At 43.7% G+C, this 18122-nt stretch overlaps 1 protein-coding gene across 3 annotated transcripts in view; it reads right to left on the reverse strand.

The window, feature by feature from the left end:
- The window catches only part of HEG1 (heart development protein with EGF like domains 1), a 95869-nt gene that overhangs the window by 11328 nt on the left and 66419 nt on the right, over positions 1-18122 (reverse strand). For all 3 annotated transcript variants that reach the window (XM_063661683.1, XM_054481507.2, XM_054481506.2), the window contains one exon: positions 6881-6968. In XM_063661683.1, coding sequence (XP_063517753.1) covers positions 6881-6968 — 88 coding nt within the window. The remainder of the gene's footprint in view (positions 1-6880; positions 6969-18122) is intronic.

The following is an 18122-nucleotide window of genomic DNA, read 5'->3' on the forward strand; positions in this document are numbered from 1 at the left end:
TTCCAATTCTGTGAAGAAAGTCATTGGTAGCTTGATGGGGATGGCATTGAATCTCTAAATTACCTTGGGCAGTATGGCCATTTTCATGATATTGATTCTTCCTACCCATGAGCACGGAATGTTCTTCCATTTGTTTGTATCCTCTTTTATTTCCTTGAGCAGTGGTTTGTAGTTCTCCTTGAAGAGGTCCTTCACGTCCCTTGTAAGTTGGATTCCTAGGTATTTTATTCTCTTTGAAGCAATTGTGAATGGGAGCTCACTCATGATTTGGCTCTCTGTTTGTCTGTTGTTGGTGTATGAGAATGCTTGTGATTTTTGTACATTGATTTTGTATTCTGAGACTTTGCTGAAATTGCTTATCAGCTTAAGGAGATTTTGGGCTGAGACAATGGGGTTTTCTAGATATACAATCATGTCGTCTGCAAACAGGGACAATTTGACTTCCTCTTTTCCTAATTGAATACCCATTATTTCCTTCTCCTGCCTAATTGCCCTGGCCAGAACTTTCAACACTATGTTGAATAGGAGTGGTGAGAGAGGGCATCCCTGTCTTATGCCAGTTTTCAAAGGGAATGCTTCCAGTTTTTGCCCATTCAGTATGATATCGGCTGTGGGTTTGTCATAGATAGCTCTTATTATTTTGAGATACGTCCCATCAATACCTAATTTATTGAGAGTTTTTAGCATGAAGGGTTGTTGAATTTTGTCAAAGGCCTTTTCTGCATCTATTGAGATAATCATGTGGTTTTTGTCTTTGGTTCTGGTTTATATGCTGGATTACATTTATTGATTTGCGTATATTGAACCAGCCTTGCATCCCAGGGATGAAGCCAACTTGATCATGGTGGATAAGCTTTTTGATGTGCTGCTGGATTCGGTTTGCCAGTATTTTATTGAGGATTTTTGCATCAATGTTCATCAAGGATATTGGTCTAAAATTCTCTTTTTTGGTTGTGTCTCTGCCTGGCTTTGGTATCAGGATGATGCTGGCCTCATAAAATGAGTTAGGGAGGATTCCGTCTTTTTCTATTGATTGGAATAGTTTCAGAAGGAATGGTACCAGTTCCTCCTTGTACCTCTGGTAGAATTCGGCTGTGAATCCATCTGGTCCTGGACTCTTTGGTTGGTAAACTATTGATTATTGCCACAATTTCAGATCCTGTTATTGGTCTATTCAGAGATTCAACTTCTTCCTGGTTTAGTCTTGGGAGAGTGTATGTGTCAAGGAATTTATCCATTTCTTCTAGATTTTCTAGTTTATTTGCATAGAGGTGTTTGTAGTATTCTCTGATGGTAGTCTGTATTTCTGTGGGATCGGTGTTGATATCCCCTTTATCATTTTTTATTGCAACTATTTGATTCTTCTCTCTTTTTTTCTTTATTAGTCTTGCTAGCAGTCTACCAATTTTGTTGATCCTTTCAAAAAACCAGCTCCTGGATTCATTAATTTTTTGAAGGGTTTTTTGTGTCTCTATTTCCTTCAGTTCTGCTCTGATTTTAGTTATTTCTTGCCTTCTGCTAGCTTTTGAATGTGTTTGCTCTTGCTTTTCTAGTTCTTTTAATTGTGATGTTAGGGTGTAAATTTTGGATCTTTCCTGCTTTCTCTTATGGGCATTTAGTGCTATAAATTTCCCTCTACACACTGCTTTGAATGCATCCCAGAGATTCTGGTATGTTGTGTCTTGGTTCTCATTGGTTTCAAAGAACATCTTTATTTCTGCCTTTATTTTGTTATGTACCCAGTAGTCATTCAGGAGCAGGTTGTTCAGTTTCCATGTAGTTGAGCGGTTTTGAGTGAGATTCTTAATCCTGAGTTCTAGCTTGATTGCACTGTGATCTGAGAGACAGTTTGTTATAATTTCTGTTCTTTTACATTTGCTGAGGAGAGCTTTACTTCCAAGTATGTGGTCAATTTTGGAATAGGTGTGGTGTGGTGCTGAAAAAAATGTATATTCTGTTGATTTGGGGTGGAGAGTTCTGTAGATGTCTATTAGGTCCACTTGGTGAAGAGCTGAGTTCAATTCCTGGGTATCCTTGTTGACTTTCTGTCTCGTTGATCTGTCTAATGTTGACAGTGGGGTGTTAAAGTCTCCCATTATTAATGTGTGGGAGTCTAAGTCTCTTTGTAGGTCACTCAGGACTTGCTTTATGAATCTGGGTGCTCCTGTATTGGGTGCGTATATATTTAGGATAGTTAGCTTTTCTTGTTGAATTGATCCCTTTACCATTATGCAATGGCCTTCTTTGTCTCTTTTGATCTTTGTTGGTGTAACGTCTGTTTTATCAGAGACTAGGATTGCAACCCCTTCATTTTTTTGCTTTCCATTTGCTTGGTAGATCTTCCTCCATCCTTTTATTTTGAGCCTATGTGTGTCTCTGCACGTGAGATGGGTTTCCTGAATACAGCACACTGATGGGTCTTGACTCTTTATCCAATTTGCTAGTCTGTGTCTTTTAATTGGAGCATTTAGTCCATTTACATTTAAAGTTAATATTGTTATGTGTGAATTTGATCTTGTCATTATGATGTTAGCTGGTTATTTTGCTCATTAGTTGATGCAGTCTCTTCCTAGTCTCGATGGTCTTTACATTTTGGCATGATTTTGCAGCGGCTGGTACCGGTTGTTCCTTTCCATGTTTAGTGCTTCCTTCAGGAGCTCTTTTAGGGCAGGCTTGGTGGTGACAAAATCTCTCAGCATTTGCTTGTCTGTAAAGTATTTTATTTCTCCTTCACTTATGAAGCTTAGTTTGGCTGGATATGAAATTCTGGGTTGAAAATTCTTTTCTTTAAGAATGTTGAATATTGGCCCCCACTCTCTTCTGGCTTGTAGAGTTTCTGCCGAGAGATCCGCTGTTAGTCTGATGCGCTTCCCTTTGAGGGTAACCTGACCTTTCTCTCTGGCTGCCCTTAACATTTTTTCCTTCATTTCAACTTTGGTGAATCTGACAATTATGTGTCTTGGAGTTGCTCTTCTCGAGGAGTATCTTTGTGGCGTTCTCTGTATTTCCTGAATCTGAATGTTGGCCTGCCTTGCTAGATTGGGGAAGTTCTCCTGGATAATATCCTGCAGAGTGTTTTCCAACTTGGTTCCATTCTCCCCGTCAATTTCAGGTACACCAATCAGACGTAGATTTGGTCTTTTCACATAGTCCTATATTTCTTGGAGGCTTTGCTCGTTTCTTTTTATTCTTTTTTCTCTAAACTTCCCTTCTGGCTTCATTTCATTCATTTCATCTTCCATCGCTGATACCCTTTCTTCCAGTTGATCGCATCGGCTCCTGAGGCTTCTGCATTCTTTATGTAGTTCTCGAGCCTTGGTTTTCAGCTCCATCAACTCCTTTAAGCACTTCTCTGTATTGGTTATTCTAGTTATACATTCTTCTAAATTTTTTTCAAAGTTTTCAACTTCTTTGCCTTTGGTTTGAATATCCTCCTGTAGCTCGGAGTAATTTGATCGTCTGAAGCCTTCTTCTCTCAGCTCGTCAAAGTCATTCTCCGTCCAGCTTTGTTCAGTTGCTGGTGAGGAACTGCGTTCCTTTGGAGGAGGAGAGGTACTCTGCTTTTTAGAGTTTCCAGTTTTTCTCCTCTGTTTTTTCCCCATCTTTGTGGTTTTATCTACTTTTGGTCTTTGATGATGGTGATGTACAGATGGGTTTTTGGTGTGGATGTCCTTTCTGTTTGTTAGTTTTCCTTCTAACAGACAGGACCCTCAGCTGCAGGTCTGTTGGAGTACCTAGCCGTGTGAGGTGTCAGTCTGCCCCTGCTGGGGGGTGCCTCCCAGTTAGGCTGCTTGGGGGTCAGGGGTCAGGGACCCACTTGAGGAGGCAGTCTGCCCGTTCTCAGATCTCCAGCTGCGTGCTGGGAGAACCACTGCTCTCTTCAAAGCTGTCAGACAGGGACATTTAAGTCTGCAGAGGTTACTGCTGTGTTTTTGTTTGTCTGTGCCCTGCCCCCAGAGGTGGAGCCTGCAGAGGCAGGCAGGCCTCCTTGAGCTGTGGTGGGCTCCACCCAGTTCGAGCTTCCCGACTGCTTTGTTTACCTAAGCAAGCCTGGGCAATGGCGGGCGCCCCTCCCCCAGCCTCGCTGCCGCCTTGCAGTTTGATCTCAGACTGCTGTGCTAGCAATTAGCGAGACTCTGTGGGCGTAGGACCCTCTGAGCCAGGTGTGGAATATAATCTCCTGGTGCGCCGTTTTTTAAGCCCGTCGGAAAAGCGCAGTATTCGGGTGGGAGTGACCCGATTTTCCAGGTGCCGTCTGTCACCCCTTTTTTTGACTAGGAAAGGGAACTCCCTGACCCCTTGTGCTTCCCGAGTGAGGCAACGCCTCGCCCTTCTTTGGCTCGCACACGGTGTGCGCACCCACTGACCTGCACCCACTGTCTGGCACTCCCTAGTGAGATCAACCTGGTACCTCAGATGGAAATGCAGAAATCACCCGTCTTCTGCGTCGCTCACGCTGGGAGCTGTAGACCGGAGCTGTTCCTATTCGCTACAACTTCTCTACTGCAAACATATTTCATCTTTCTTTCTTTGTCTGCTTCTCTTTCTGTACATAGCTTTACTGAGAAACAGTTCACATATCATACAATTCACTCATTTAATGGTTTCTGGCATATTCAGACTTGTGCAACCATCATCACAATTTTAGAACAGTTTCATCACCCCAAGAAGAAATCCCATACCCCTTAGCCACCATCTTCCAATTCTCCCCTTTTCCCCACCACCCTGGCCCTAGACAACCATTAATCTACTTTCCAACTCTATTAGATTTGCCTATTTCAGATAAGTCATATAAACAGAATCATACCGTAGGTGGTCTTTTGGGACTGGCTTGTTTCACTTAGCGTATTTTCAGGGTTCACCCATGTTATAGTATGTATCAGTACTTCATTCATTTTATGCCGGAATCATATTCCATTGTAGAAATATATTATATTTTGTTTATCCATTGACAAACATTGGCAGAGTTTTCACCTTTTGGCTATTGTAAATAATGTTGCTGTGAACATTCATGTGAAGTTTTTGTGTGAGTATACCTTTTCACTTCTCTTGATATACCTAAGAGTGGAAGTGCTGGGTCCAATGGTAACTCTGTCTTTAACTTTCAGACTTTTTCAAAGTGGCTGCACCATTTTACATTCCCACCAGCAGTGTATGGGGGGTTCTAATTTTTCCACATCCTCACCAATGCTTGTTATTTTCTAGGTGTTTTTTTGTTTTGTTTTGTTTGAGACGGAGTCTGGCTCTGTCACCCAGGCTGGAGTGCAGTGGCATGATCTCAGCTCACTGTACCTCTACCTCCCGGGTTCAAGCAATTCTCCTGCCTCAGCCTCCCGAGTAGCTGGGATTACAGGCATGCACCACCACACCCGGCTAATTTTTTATATTTTTGGTGGAGACAAGGTTTCACCATGTTGGCCAGGCTGGTCTTGAACTACTGATCTGAAGTGATCCACTCGCCTCGAACTCCCAAAGTGCTGGAATTACAGGCTGAGCCACTGTGCCCAGTGGCTATTTTCTATTTTTTTTTTTTAATAGCCATCTTAGTGGGTGTGAAGTGGTGTCTCATGGTGGTTTCGATTTGCATTTCCTAGGTGACTAATGATGTTGACCATCTTTTCGTGTGTGCTGTGATCAGGATATAGTTTGTCCCCACCCAGTCTCATGCTGAAATTTAATCCCCAGTGTGGAGGTGCTGGGGGATGGGGCCTACAGGGAGGTGTTTGGGCCATGAGGGCAGATCTCTCATGAAAGGACTAATACCTTTCCTGGGAGAGCTGGTTGTTCAAAAGAGCCTGATACCTCTCCCCTAGCCCTCCACCTCTTCCTTTCTTTCTCATCAGGTGGCTCCCTTCATCTTCCTCCAGGAGTGGAAGCAGCCTGAGGCTCTCACCAGATACAGACACCCAATCTCAAACTTTGCAGCCATCAGAATTGTGAGCCAAATAAACCTTTTTCTTTAGAAATTACCCATTGATATGGTTTGGCTATGTCCCCATCCAAATCTCATCTTGAATTCCCACGTGTTGTGGGAGGGACCTGGTGGGAGATGGTTGAATCATGGGGGTGGGTCTTTCCCATGCTGTTCTCATGATAGTAAATGAGTCTCATGAGATCTGATGGTTCTGTAAGGGGAAGTTTCCCTGCACAAGCTCTCTCTTTGCCTGCTGCCATTCACGTAAGACGTGTCTTGCTCCTCTTTGCCTTCCACCATGATTGTGAGGCTTCTCCAGCCACGTGGAACTGGAAGTCCATTAAACCTCTTTATTTTGCAGATTGCTCAGTCTTGGGTATGTCTTTATCAGCAGTGTGAAAATGGACTAATATACCCAGCCTCAGGTATTCCTTTACAGCAACACAAAATGGACTAAGACAATGTGCTTACTGGCCATCTGTATCTCTTCTTTGAAGAAATGTCTATTCAAGTTTTTGTCCAGTTTTAAAATTAGGTTGTTGAGTTGTAAGAGTTCCTTCTATATTCTAGATACAAGTCCCTTATTAGACACATAATTTGCAAGTATTTTCTCATGCAACCCATATTTGCAAGTATGGGTTGTCTTTTCACTTTCTTGATAGTGTCCTTTGGAGTACAAAAGTTTTTAATTCTGACGAAGCCCAATTTATTTCTTTTTTCATTTCCTGCTTGTGCTTTCAGCTATTCTTTTCTAATAAAGAAAATGAAGTTCCATTTACTCCCCTTCTTTTTCCTCACAGGCACCAACTATCATGAATTCCCTTTCTCCTTTTTTAAAAATGGGTTAGTCACACATTATGGTTTAATATTGTGAACCATCTCAAGTATCCTGTAAAAGAATACAAACTGACCCTTGTATAGTACAGGCAAAGGAACAGGATTGGAATCTGAACTCTCATCACTTACCTGCAACAGGTAACAATCAGTGCAATGCCTAGGATGAGCAGGAGCCCACCTCCCGCGGCTGCTATCACCACAGTGATAAGCTGATAGGCTAAATGTAAAACAAACAAAAAAGCGTATTGGCTGGAGGTAATGAAGGAATGAGTGAGTTCTCAAGAATGGTCTCCCCTGACTCTATAGTCACCACCCTGCCTTGAGGGGTGCCCTCACCTACAACTATCTACTCTCCGGCAAGGGATCCTTAGTGGCTATCTCCAAGGCTCTCCATATTGAGAAAAGTTTTTTTATTCTTTTTTTTCTGAGACAGAGTCTCGCCCTGTTGCCCAGGCTGGAGTGCAGTGGTGCGATCTCAGCTCACTGCAACCTCCGCCTCCCGGGTTCAAGCGATTCTCCTGCCTCAGCCTCCCAAGTAGCTGGGACTACAGGCGCGTGCCACCAGGCCCAGCTAATTTTTTGTATTTTTAGTAGAGACAGGGTTTCACCGTGTTAGCCAGGATGGTCTCAATCTCCTGATCTCGTGATCCACCCGCCTCGGCCTCCCAAAGTTCTGGGATTACAGGCATGAGCCACCACGCCCGGCCAAAAAGCTCCCTTTTTTAAGCCACTCCTAGGATGGTGGCTCCTAACTTTTACCTGTGCACCAGCTCCTGATGACATTTTCACCAACCCACGGTAGAAAGAGAAAAATAAATGTGAGTTATGAGTTTTTTAAAAACTTAATTTGTTCCTCTTTGATAACTGTTCCATAATCTAAGATTTTTGTCCTTTCTACTTTTCTCTCTCACTTAAGATGGATGCCTTTTATCATGTGTAAATTATGCCTCAGTAAATCTGATTTTTATTAAAGTAATGGATGAGCCCAGGAGACCGAGGTTGCAGTGAGCCGAGATCAAACCACTGCACTCCAGCCTGGGTGACACAGTGAGACTCTGTCTCAAAAATGAATAAATAAATAAATAAGTAATGGAGATAACGCAGAATCTTTTCTTGGTCACTTCCCACCCTTTGGTGTTGTTTAATTTTTTGAGTTAATGGTGATAGTATATATAAAATTTTTTTTTTCTTTTTTTTTTCTGAGACGGAGTCTTGCTCTTGTTGCCCAGTCTGGAGTGCAATGGTGCGATCCCAGCTCACTGAACCTCTGCCTCCTGGGTTCAAGCAATTCTTCTGCCTCAGCCTCCTGAGTAGCTGGGATTACAGACATGTGCCACCATGCCCTGCTAATTTTTTTGTGTTTTTAGTAGAGATGAGGTTTCGCAATGTTGACCAGGCTGATTTTGAACTCCTAACCTCAGGTGATCCACCAGCCTCGGCCTCCCAAAGTGCTGGGATTACAGGCTTGAGCCACCATGCCTGGCCTAAAAATTCTTGATTCAGTTCTAGATTTTTACTTGATAAAATAAAAAGGAGGCAACCCTAGGTTAGACTCCCCAATTTTATAAGGAACATTACTGATCAGTTAAGTCCAGAGTCTGGGAATCACTGCATCAACATGCTAGGGACTGAATAGCTCCTCAATAAATACACATCAAATTTAATTACCAGAAATTAGCAGTGATTTAAGCAAGTACATATCATATGTAGAAAGCAATATTAAAAGCTTTAATTAATTGCTTTTATATCTATGTATTTCTGGTAAAATCATATCTTCAATAAATTTTATTAAATATTCCTATTGATTTTTTGGTTGTGGAAATATAAGAAAATTGTGTTCTCTAGTTGTAGGATCCAGGATGAAACACCAGTAGCCGGATTCTCGATAGTAAATTCAGATTGGAGCCCGTAATCCCAGCACTTTGGGAGGCCGAGGCAGGCAGATCACGAGGTCAGGAGATTGAGACCATCCTGGCTAACACGGTGAAACCCCGTCTCTACTAAACAAGGATGTAAACAAGGATGAGGTACAGGGCTGACACCCTCCTCCCCTCCTCACCAAGCTTCTAGAGCACTAGGTGCTGGTTGAGAATGAAGACAGGCAACAGGTAGACTATGAGCAAATACAAGCCATGCAACAATTTTCCTATCCTTTTATTTAAATCAATAGCACAGAAACCTATTACGTAAAACCATCAGTATTAGGATACAAAAGCCATCAGTATTAAGATACACAGGAAACAAAGCCAAGCCACAGAATAAACACATTCTCTTCCTTACCTCCCAACACATGTATTTGAAAGTTTCTTTTTTAATAAAAGTGAAGACAGAAAACAAACCTCTTGAATTTATCCACTTTTCTTCATCTGCCCCAACATGGCTCTGAGCTACCATCATCCCTTGTCTGGACAACTGCAGCTGCTTCCCAGCACATCCACCTGTGCCCAGTCTTGTCCACTCACTATTATAGAAAGCAAATCTGATCTTGCCATTTCCCTGCTTTAAAAAACCCTCTGTGGCTCCCTTTTTTCCTAAAGACTAGAGTCTGGCTCTTGCTTATCCTTCCACACCGAGTTAAATTTTCTCACTTCCAACAAAACAAGTAAGCATCCATTTTAGAAGTGACCCTTGCAAGTGGCTGCAGCTGCAGCAGGTTCCTGTTGGAAACAAGCAGTTTTGTCTAAAAAGAGACACAGATGGTATAGACCAGTGCTTCTCAAACTATCTGTGGTCAAGGACCAGTTTTTGGTTTTTTTCATTTTTACAGAGTCTGGCTCCATTGCCCAGGCTGGAGTGCAATGGTGCGATCTTGGCTCACTGCAACCTCTTCCTCCCAGGTTCAAGCGATTCTCATGCCTCAACCTCCTGAATAGCTGGGATTACAGGCACACGCCACCATGCCCAGCTAATTTTTTGGTATTTTTAGTAGAGACGGGGTTTTGCTATGTTGGCCAGGCTGGTCTCAAACTCTTGGCCTCCAGTGATCTGCTCACCTCGGCCTCCCATGGTGCTGGGACTACAGGTGTGAGCCACCGCACCTGGCCTGAGGACCAGTTTTTGCTTGCTTGTTTGTGCTTCTGGATATCCTTTTTTTTTTGAGACAGGTCTCACTATGTTGCCCACACTGGAGTGCAGTGGCACAATCACAGTTCACTGCAGGCTTCACCTCCTGGGCTCAAGCAATCCTTCTGCCTCAGCCTGCCAAGCAGCTGGAACCACGGGCGCAGCTAATTTTTGGTTTTTGTAGGAACAGGGTATCACTATGTTGTCCAGGTTGGTCTTGAACTCCTGGCCTCAAGTGGTCCTCTCACCTTGGCCTCCCAAAGTGCTGGGATTACAGGTGTGAGCCACTGTGCCCAACCTGGATATTCTTTTTAAATAAAGAAAATAAAGTCCCATGTGCTCCTCCCCTCATCTGTCCCCACAGGCACCAACTATCATAAATTTCACTTTCTCCTTTTTTTTTTTTTAAAGGAGTTGACTGTGGACTGATATATTTGTGAAATATAATAAAACTCTTTTCCAAGGCTCCCATGCTTGGATGTCACAGTTATGTCAAGTTAATAGAAACATTTCTAAGTGCTCACCCTCAACTTCTGTTTTATCTTGCCATGGTCCAGTAACGGTTCACACGGCAGACCACAAGTTGTGTAGCACTGACATAGACGAGGGCTTCTGAAGCTCCCATCTGCATCTCAGTCACCCACAAGCCTTGTTAAAACCCAGATTCCTGGTCCCTGCTCCAAGAGATTTGGTTCAGTCGTACTGGCAGGGGCTCAGAATCTCACTTCTAGAGGCTTCTATGGGATGTTGCTGCTGCCAGCCAATGGACCAGACCGTGGGTAGCACTGGTTTAGATTACACAGGAGAGGAAAGAGCACTGGGCTGAAAGCCAGGAGACCACCCAGCACACAAGCAGAGAGAAAGAGCCTGGGAGGAACTCACCAAAATGTTTGCACAAGTTAGCACTGCCTCAAGTAATGGTGGATAATTTGCTTTCTTCTTTGTGCCTTTCTGTATTTCCCAAATTTTATTTACATATTTACATACGCACACACACACACACACACCCCTCCCTGAAATCTTGACATTGTGTATATATACACATACTTTTTTTTTTTTTTTTTTGAGACGGAGTCGCCCAGGCTGGAGTGCAGTGGCACGATCTCGGCTCACTGCAACCTCTGCCTCCTGGGTTCAAGCGATTCTCCTGCCTCAGCCTCCTGAGTAGCTGGGACTACAAGTGCGCGCCATCATACCTGACTAATTTTTGTATTTTTAGTAGAGATGGAGTTTCAGCATATTGGCCAGGCTGGTCTTGAACTCCCGACCTCATGATCCGCCCGCCCCGGCCTCCCAAAGTGCTGGGATTACAGGCGTGAGCCACCAGGCCCAGTCACATACATATTTTTTAAAGAGTACATTTGAAGTTCTTTGGCAGCCATGTCACTGTAACCTTGTAATATTGCCCACAGATCTTCTTAAAATCATTCTACAACTGATCTTTTGGGGTTAAGTACTGATTTTAGATTTATGATGATGTACAAGTGCATGGATTTGAGTAAGTTCCAACTGAAGTGTTTCCTAGCTTCAGAGGTGCTCTGAATATTTAGGTGAGACAGAGGCAGTGAATGTCATCTTAGGCTTGTCTGTCCTATCCTTTTTAGTGCGAAAAGATTTTCTTGAATGAAGAGCTTGGAATTCTTTGTCCTACTTTCTTCTTGGCATTTGTTGACATTTCAGTCTTTCTCAAGCAATGGCTCCATGTTTCCCTTATTCTTCACAGCTTGACATTGTTGTCATCACTGTTAGCATCTTTCATCAAACCAACAGCACATTCTGGGCCTTAGCCTTTCCCCAGAGCCATATTTGTCTATGTTTATATGATTATTTGGATGGGATCTACTGGACTATCTGCTTAGCCACCCCACTTCTGAGAACTATGCATCCCCTTCCATCTGCAGCTGGGGGTGGGCACACTCGGACATGTAACACCATACCCTGGATACAGCTGGCTGGTCCTGGAATAAACCCACCATCCAAAGTGGATCAATTAGTTACTTCCCAGGAATTTGGGAAAAGAGGGCCATCACTTTCACAATTGCTGAGCTAGAGACCTCCCACCCCCGACTAAGAGCTGTTTGGTGACCCTATTTTCCATCATGTTGTCTGGGAAGGAGAGCCTGCATACAGATAGACGGCAAAGAGCAGAGACGAGACATGAGGATGCAGTCATGGCAACATGTGGTCTCACAGGAGGCCGCTCGCTACCCCCAGCTGCTGAGCTTCCTTCCTCCACTTCCTTGGTTCCTTCCACTCCCGATGCCAGGATTCTTCCAATAAACTCTCTTGGTCGCTTAGGCTAGCTGGGCTCACTTACTCTAGGAGAACCTTAGCCAACCTTCCTTTAAGATTCTTGAACACATTACAGAATTTTCTAGGTAGGCACATTAGTTTTTATCTTACAATGCATTCAGTTCTCTCCATATTTTTCCTCACTGAGCTCACTTGTGATTTATGGTTAGAATTTTGCCTTTTATTTTTTAATCTTTTTTTTGAGACAGGGTCTTGCTCTGTCACCCAGGCTGCAGTGTAGTGGCATGATCACAGCTCACTGCAACTTCAACCCCCCAGCTCAAGTGATCCTCTCACCTCAGTTTCCCAAGTAGCTGGGACACTAAGTGCATGCCACCATGCCTGGCTGATTTTTTTTTTTTTTTTTTTTTTTTTAGAGATGAGGTCTCGCTGTGTTGCCCAGGTTGGTCTCAAATTTCTGGGCTCAAGCAATCTTTCCTCCTCGGCCTCCTAAAGTGCTGGGATTACAGGTGTGAGCCACCGCACTCAGATGAATTTTGCCTTTAAAATCTTTCCATTCCTCTTCCATCTGTGTTCACAGCATTCTTATTTTCCCCTGCACCTTCTGAAATTCACCTTTTCCAAGTCTACAGCCAGGGTGTGAACATACCCAGTGCCCACCACTCTCCGCTGTGACAGTGCCCCACATGATTCTGTCACTTTCTCCTGATGTTTTACACAACTCTATCCCTTCCACCTCATCAAACAGTCCTCGCTAGCAGAAGGGTTGGGTACAGAACAGCAGTTCCCACTCCCCAATCCCTGCCTTACCCCGTTTGAGTGAAGGGAGGCCAGTCAAGACTGAGTAAAATGACTGCTTTTAGCTGAATGAGACTTCTAACTGCCTTCTGGGTAATATTAATAGATTCTCCCTCCTTCCTCCTAAGCAGTTTAGTGCTGTCTTCCCAGATGTTTGTTCTGAGTGACTCCCACCAACACACAGCATTTCCATTGGTCTAAGTCTTTTATAACTCAAGGCAACAACTGGGTGAACACAACTGAAAGATACCTTCTACACCTGCCATCAGACCGTGGGTTGGGCTGGGAAGACAGTGCAGAATGATATTTAAGCGGAATGTCTGGCTTCACGGGAAGAGGGCTGTCAGTGGGGAAGGCAGACTGTCACTCCCTGCTGGCTATGCTGGAAGGCTGTGAGGCAGGGGTCTCCTCTGAAGAGGTGCAGACCCTTTGAATGAAAGGATGACCTACAAAAGAGACACGTGGCAAATATGAAAGAGGGATGGAAAAAAATGTCTGTGGCCAGAAAAAAGTAATCTAGGAGAATTATGTGAGCTCTATGATCACAAAATGACAATAACCATAAAACAGAAAAATGGGGCCAGGCACAGTGGCTCACACCTGTAATCCCAGCGCTTTGGGAGGCTGAGGCAGGTGGATCACCTGAGTTCAGGAGTTCGATACCAGCCTGGCCAACATGACGAAACCCTGCCTCTACTAAAAACACAAAAAGTTATCCAGGTATGGTAGTGGGGGCCTGTAATTCCAGCTATTCAGGAGGCTGAGGTAGGAGAATCCTTTGAACCCCAGAGGCAGAGGTTGCAGTGAGCCAAGATCGCACCATTGCACTCCAGCCTGGGCAACAAGAGTGAAACTCCGTCTCAAAACAAAACAAAACAAAACAAAACAAAACAAAAACAAACAAAAAACAGAAGAATGGCTTAGATGACAGGAATATTTTAAAAAGAGACTTTTGAAAGGCAGTAAGAGGGGAATGGTTAAGCAAATTACAGTATGTCCATAGAGCAGAATTCCACAGGACTATCAAAAGTAACGTTATAAAATTACGTAAGTGAAACCATTCCACAGTTTACTAGGTTTAAAAGCAGGTTACAGAACAGTATGTTCAGTGAGATCCAATTTCTGTTAAAAAGACATACACATATATATCTCTGGAAAAACATATAATACCAGTGTTTCTCAAACTCTAATATGCACATGAATCTGCATATTAACTAAATTTATGGGCCTGGTGAAAATTCAGATTTGGATTCAGTGGGTCTGGAGTGGGGAGCCCGAAGTTGCTCATTTCCAACAAGCTCCAAGGTGACATGGGTCCTGCTGGCCTATGCCCCACACTTAGTAGTAAGGAAACATGGTGAACATAGTGTTTAATGGGTGGTGAGACTGTTTACTCTCCTCTTCCCTTAACTTCTATTTATTTTCTTCCCTTAACTTCTATTTATTTTCTAATTAATTTGGGTTAAAAGAGGGGAAATTAATGGGCATGTGCTATATTGTTATTTTTTAAAAAAGGAATTCATTTTAAAAATAGAAAAAAGGCCAAACAACCCAAAGTGTCATGAGAGCAATTATGAAACTGTGAGGAGGAACCAACGTAAACTTCCAGCAACAGAGGAAATGTGCACGCCCTAAGAAAAGGGTGGAGGCAAGAGGAGAGAGAGACACGTCTGATGACACATTCCTAAAAGAATTCTGGGGCCATCTGGCAAATGGCATATTTGCTGTTGGAAATGGTGGAATCTGGATATAAACAGAGAGATATTTTACGTGTTTAGAAAATTAAAAGGAGAGCAGTGATAAGAAAGGTGCAGGCCTGCGCTGCTCAGGAGTGGGGGCCCCTGCTCCAACAGGGGGTGAAGACCTGAGAGAAAGGCTTGTCTGCCCTTTCCAGATATTTATTCATTTATTTATTTTTTGAGACAGAGTCTCGCTCTATCGCCCAGGCTGGAGTGCAATGGTGCGATCTCGGCTCGCTGCAGCCTCTGCCTCCCAGGTTCAAGTGATTCTCCTGCCTCAGCCTCCCGAGTAGCTGGGATTACAGGCATGCGCCACCACGCCCAGCTAATTTTTGTATTTTTAGTAGAGACGAGGTTTCACCACGTTGACCAGTCTGGTCTTGAACTCCTGATCTTAAGTGACTCTCCTGCCTCGGCCTCCCAAAGTGCTGGGATTACAGGCGTGAGCCACTGTGCCTTGCCCTTTCCAGTTTTTCTGTAAGGAGCAAGGACTGAAATCTGGGCACAAGTAGAAAGTGAACAGAAACTTCTGAGGGGTAGGACATAGGTTATGCCTAATGCCAAAATCTACTGGAGTTGGATGATGTGTGCTTGGCTGGAAAAACCCAGCCTCCCCAGCCTCACTGGGCTTGGGTAGAGCAGGTACCCTAAGAAGCCTGCATAGAGAAGAAGCATTTCTTGCCTACGAAAAATCCAGCCTGAGTCACAGCCCCAGGAAGGCCCCTGCTGTCTTGGGCGGCAATAATGGGAGTAATAGCGGTGGGCGGTCAGAGCCCTGCTATTTGGCACAAAACGTTAAGTGATGAGTCACAGACTCCCAATATGCTATCACCATAGAGAGGGACGAATTCCCAACTCCTTAACCAACACCCAGGTCTGGGCCCAGACTTCAGAGAAAGAGGCAGGTGGCAAGTGCTGCTTATTATCAGCCACTATAATATTAACTGCCTTGCAACACTGAAACTAATAGAGATATCAAAATGATAAAGTGATATTTACATGCCATCACAGAATAACAAAAGTTATCACACTAATGATAGGCTGCCGGTTCTAAAAGGTGGCCAGGAGCAAACCATCCAGACAGGCCTCTGCCCTCTGCTGGACACAGTGACAGTGACTTGGACAAATGGGAAGGAAAAGGAAGTCTGAGGAATCAGAGAGAAATCTTAGCTACTTCCAGAACCCCACAAAAATAATGGAGAGGGCTTGACTTTTTCCTAACATAAGAACTTACAGAATAGTCAATGACATAGGGCAACAGCATCCCCAAACATGTATAGTACTTAATAATCTCCGAGAAAAAAATTACCAGTGCCACTTAGAATAATGCCCTGCAGCTCACACCCCTTTCCTGCAACCCTTTATAGACTCATGTTCCCTCGATGGATCACTCTTCCATTCGCTGAGAAACACGAAGCATTTTCTAATAAAACTTATTTAGGGGTCAGGTGTGGTAGTGTAATCCTAACACTTTGGGAGACCAACGTGGGAGGATTGCTTGAGCCTGAGAGGTTGAGGCTACAGTGAGCCATGAGCAGGCCACTGCACTCCAGCCTGGGCAACAGAGAGAGACCTCATCTCTAAAAATAAAAAATAAAAACTAGGGAGCTGTCTGACCAAAGCAGGTTTAAAGTACTAGCTCATTCTATGAGAGGCCTGTCAGAGATGAGAGGCCCCAAGAGGACTGAGCAGGTCATATCTCTTACCTCCTGCTCCCTGGCTCACCTGAGGGGCACACGTGGAGAACAGGGTGGGCACACGTGGAGAACAGGGTGGCCACACCTCCACACCTCTCACCTGTCTCACTGGCTCTCTCTTTCTCTGCCATCAGGTGGGATTGCATTCAGATGAGTTTCCTGCACACATGATACAGGTCTGCTGCACTTGAACCTCCTGCTGCATGAAATTGTCTAAGCCTCTCTGTTTCTAATACTTACAATATCTTAGGATCAGGTACACAGGCTTGTGATGTAACCTCTACTCTTAGCCTTGAAGCATCTCTTCTGAAAGACTATATATGTGTACACACACACACACACACACACACACACACACATATATATATATATACCATGTAGTTCTAGTATTCCAGCATTTGGGAAACAAGTCTCAAATATCTTAAATTTCTGTCTGATTATTCAACCTCCTTTTTCCACATTGAAACGTTATAGATTTTCTTATCTATTTTGTGCACAGGCTACTCCATTCTCTGATCAGTTTACGAGCTCTCTGTAACTCTGTTCTGGTTTCAAGTGAGAAATGAGATTCACACGAAAAAGTGAACACACACCACTGTGTAGACCAGGAACCCCCTTTAAGGCACAGATATCCTCCTAAACACAAAAGCATAAAGACCCTGAGCCCAGCTGAGAAACTGGCTTGCCTAAATACTGATCTTCAGAAAAGGACATGTACTGCCATCCAGACTATTTTACATAAGCCAGATCTCCAAAACACTCAAGCCCACCCTGTTCAGCACTGACACCTAGAAAGAATTTTGACTATTCTTTAATTTATTAAATAAAAAAGCCTAAAATATGATAACTTCCTTGACTTATTAAGCTGAGTGCACCAAACACCATTTAGAGCGTGATGACTGGGGTCCATCGGAGTGAAGGGCCGTGCTCACATGGTTCTATGGCCCCACAGTGTCCTCTGGGACTTCTAAAGAGTACAGGGTTGTTTACTACACCACTCAAGGCTGCAGGTTGCTACTTAAAAAACAAACATCGGCCGGGCACGGTGGCTCACGCCTGTAATCCCAGCACTTTGGGAGGCCGAGGCGGGCGGATTACAAGGTCAAGAGATCGGGACCATCCTGGCCAACATGGTAAAACCCCGTCTCTACTAAAAATACAAAAAATCAGCTGGGTGTGGTGGTGCACGCCTGTTGTCCCAGCTACTTGGGAGACTGAGGCAAGAAAATTGTTTGAACCTAGGAGGCGGAGGTTGCAGTGAGCCGAGATCTTGCCACTGCACTCCAGCCTGGTGACAGAACAAGACTCCATCTCAAAAACACAAAAAAAACCAAATATCAATTCCGTGAGCTCCTCCCTCTCTACTCATATGACTATAAATATAATTGCTTCTAGAATTGCCTCCCTAGTCTTTCTCTGAGGCTATCTTCTGTAACCTCTTGCTAGTCTGCAGTCAAGATAAATCAGATAATCAAAGTCATCAGTAATCCTAAATGGATATGTAATTCCAAGTCTCCAGACTCTGGCCTGAGAGTAGCGCCATGCTGGGTGCACCAAGAGAGTTTTATGTCAGTTTTATATTCAGCATTGAATGTGCTTGATTTTTATTTCATTATTTTTATTTTTTAGTTATGCTCAAAGAAAGTCAATTTAAATTGACTTTAATTGACTTGCTAATAGAAAACCTTTACGAACAAAGAAAACACCACTGAAGAAATCAGATGTAAGGTATACTATTGGGGAACAGAAACTGGGGGCTTTTTTACACACATTAAATAAAATCATGTCTACTTTCCTTCTAGTAAACTTAGAATATAGTCC

The sequence above is a fragment of the Pongo pygmaeus genome, chromosome 2 (assembly GCF_028885625.2).
Source record: "Pongo pygmaeus isolate AG05252 chromosome 2, NHGRI_mPonPyg2-v2.0_pri, whole genome shotgun sequence".
NCBI classification, from domain to species: domain Eukaryota; kingdom Metazoa; phylum Chordata; class Mammalia; order Primates; family Hominidae; genus Pongo; species Pongo pygmaeus.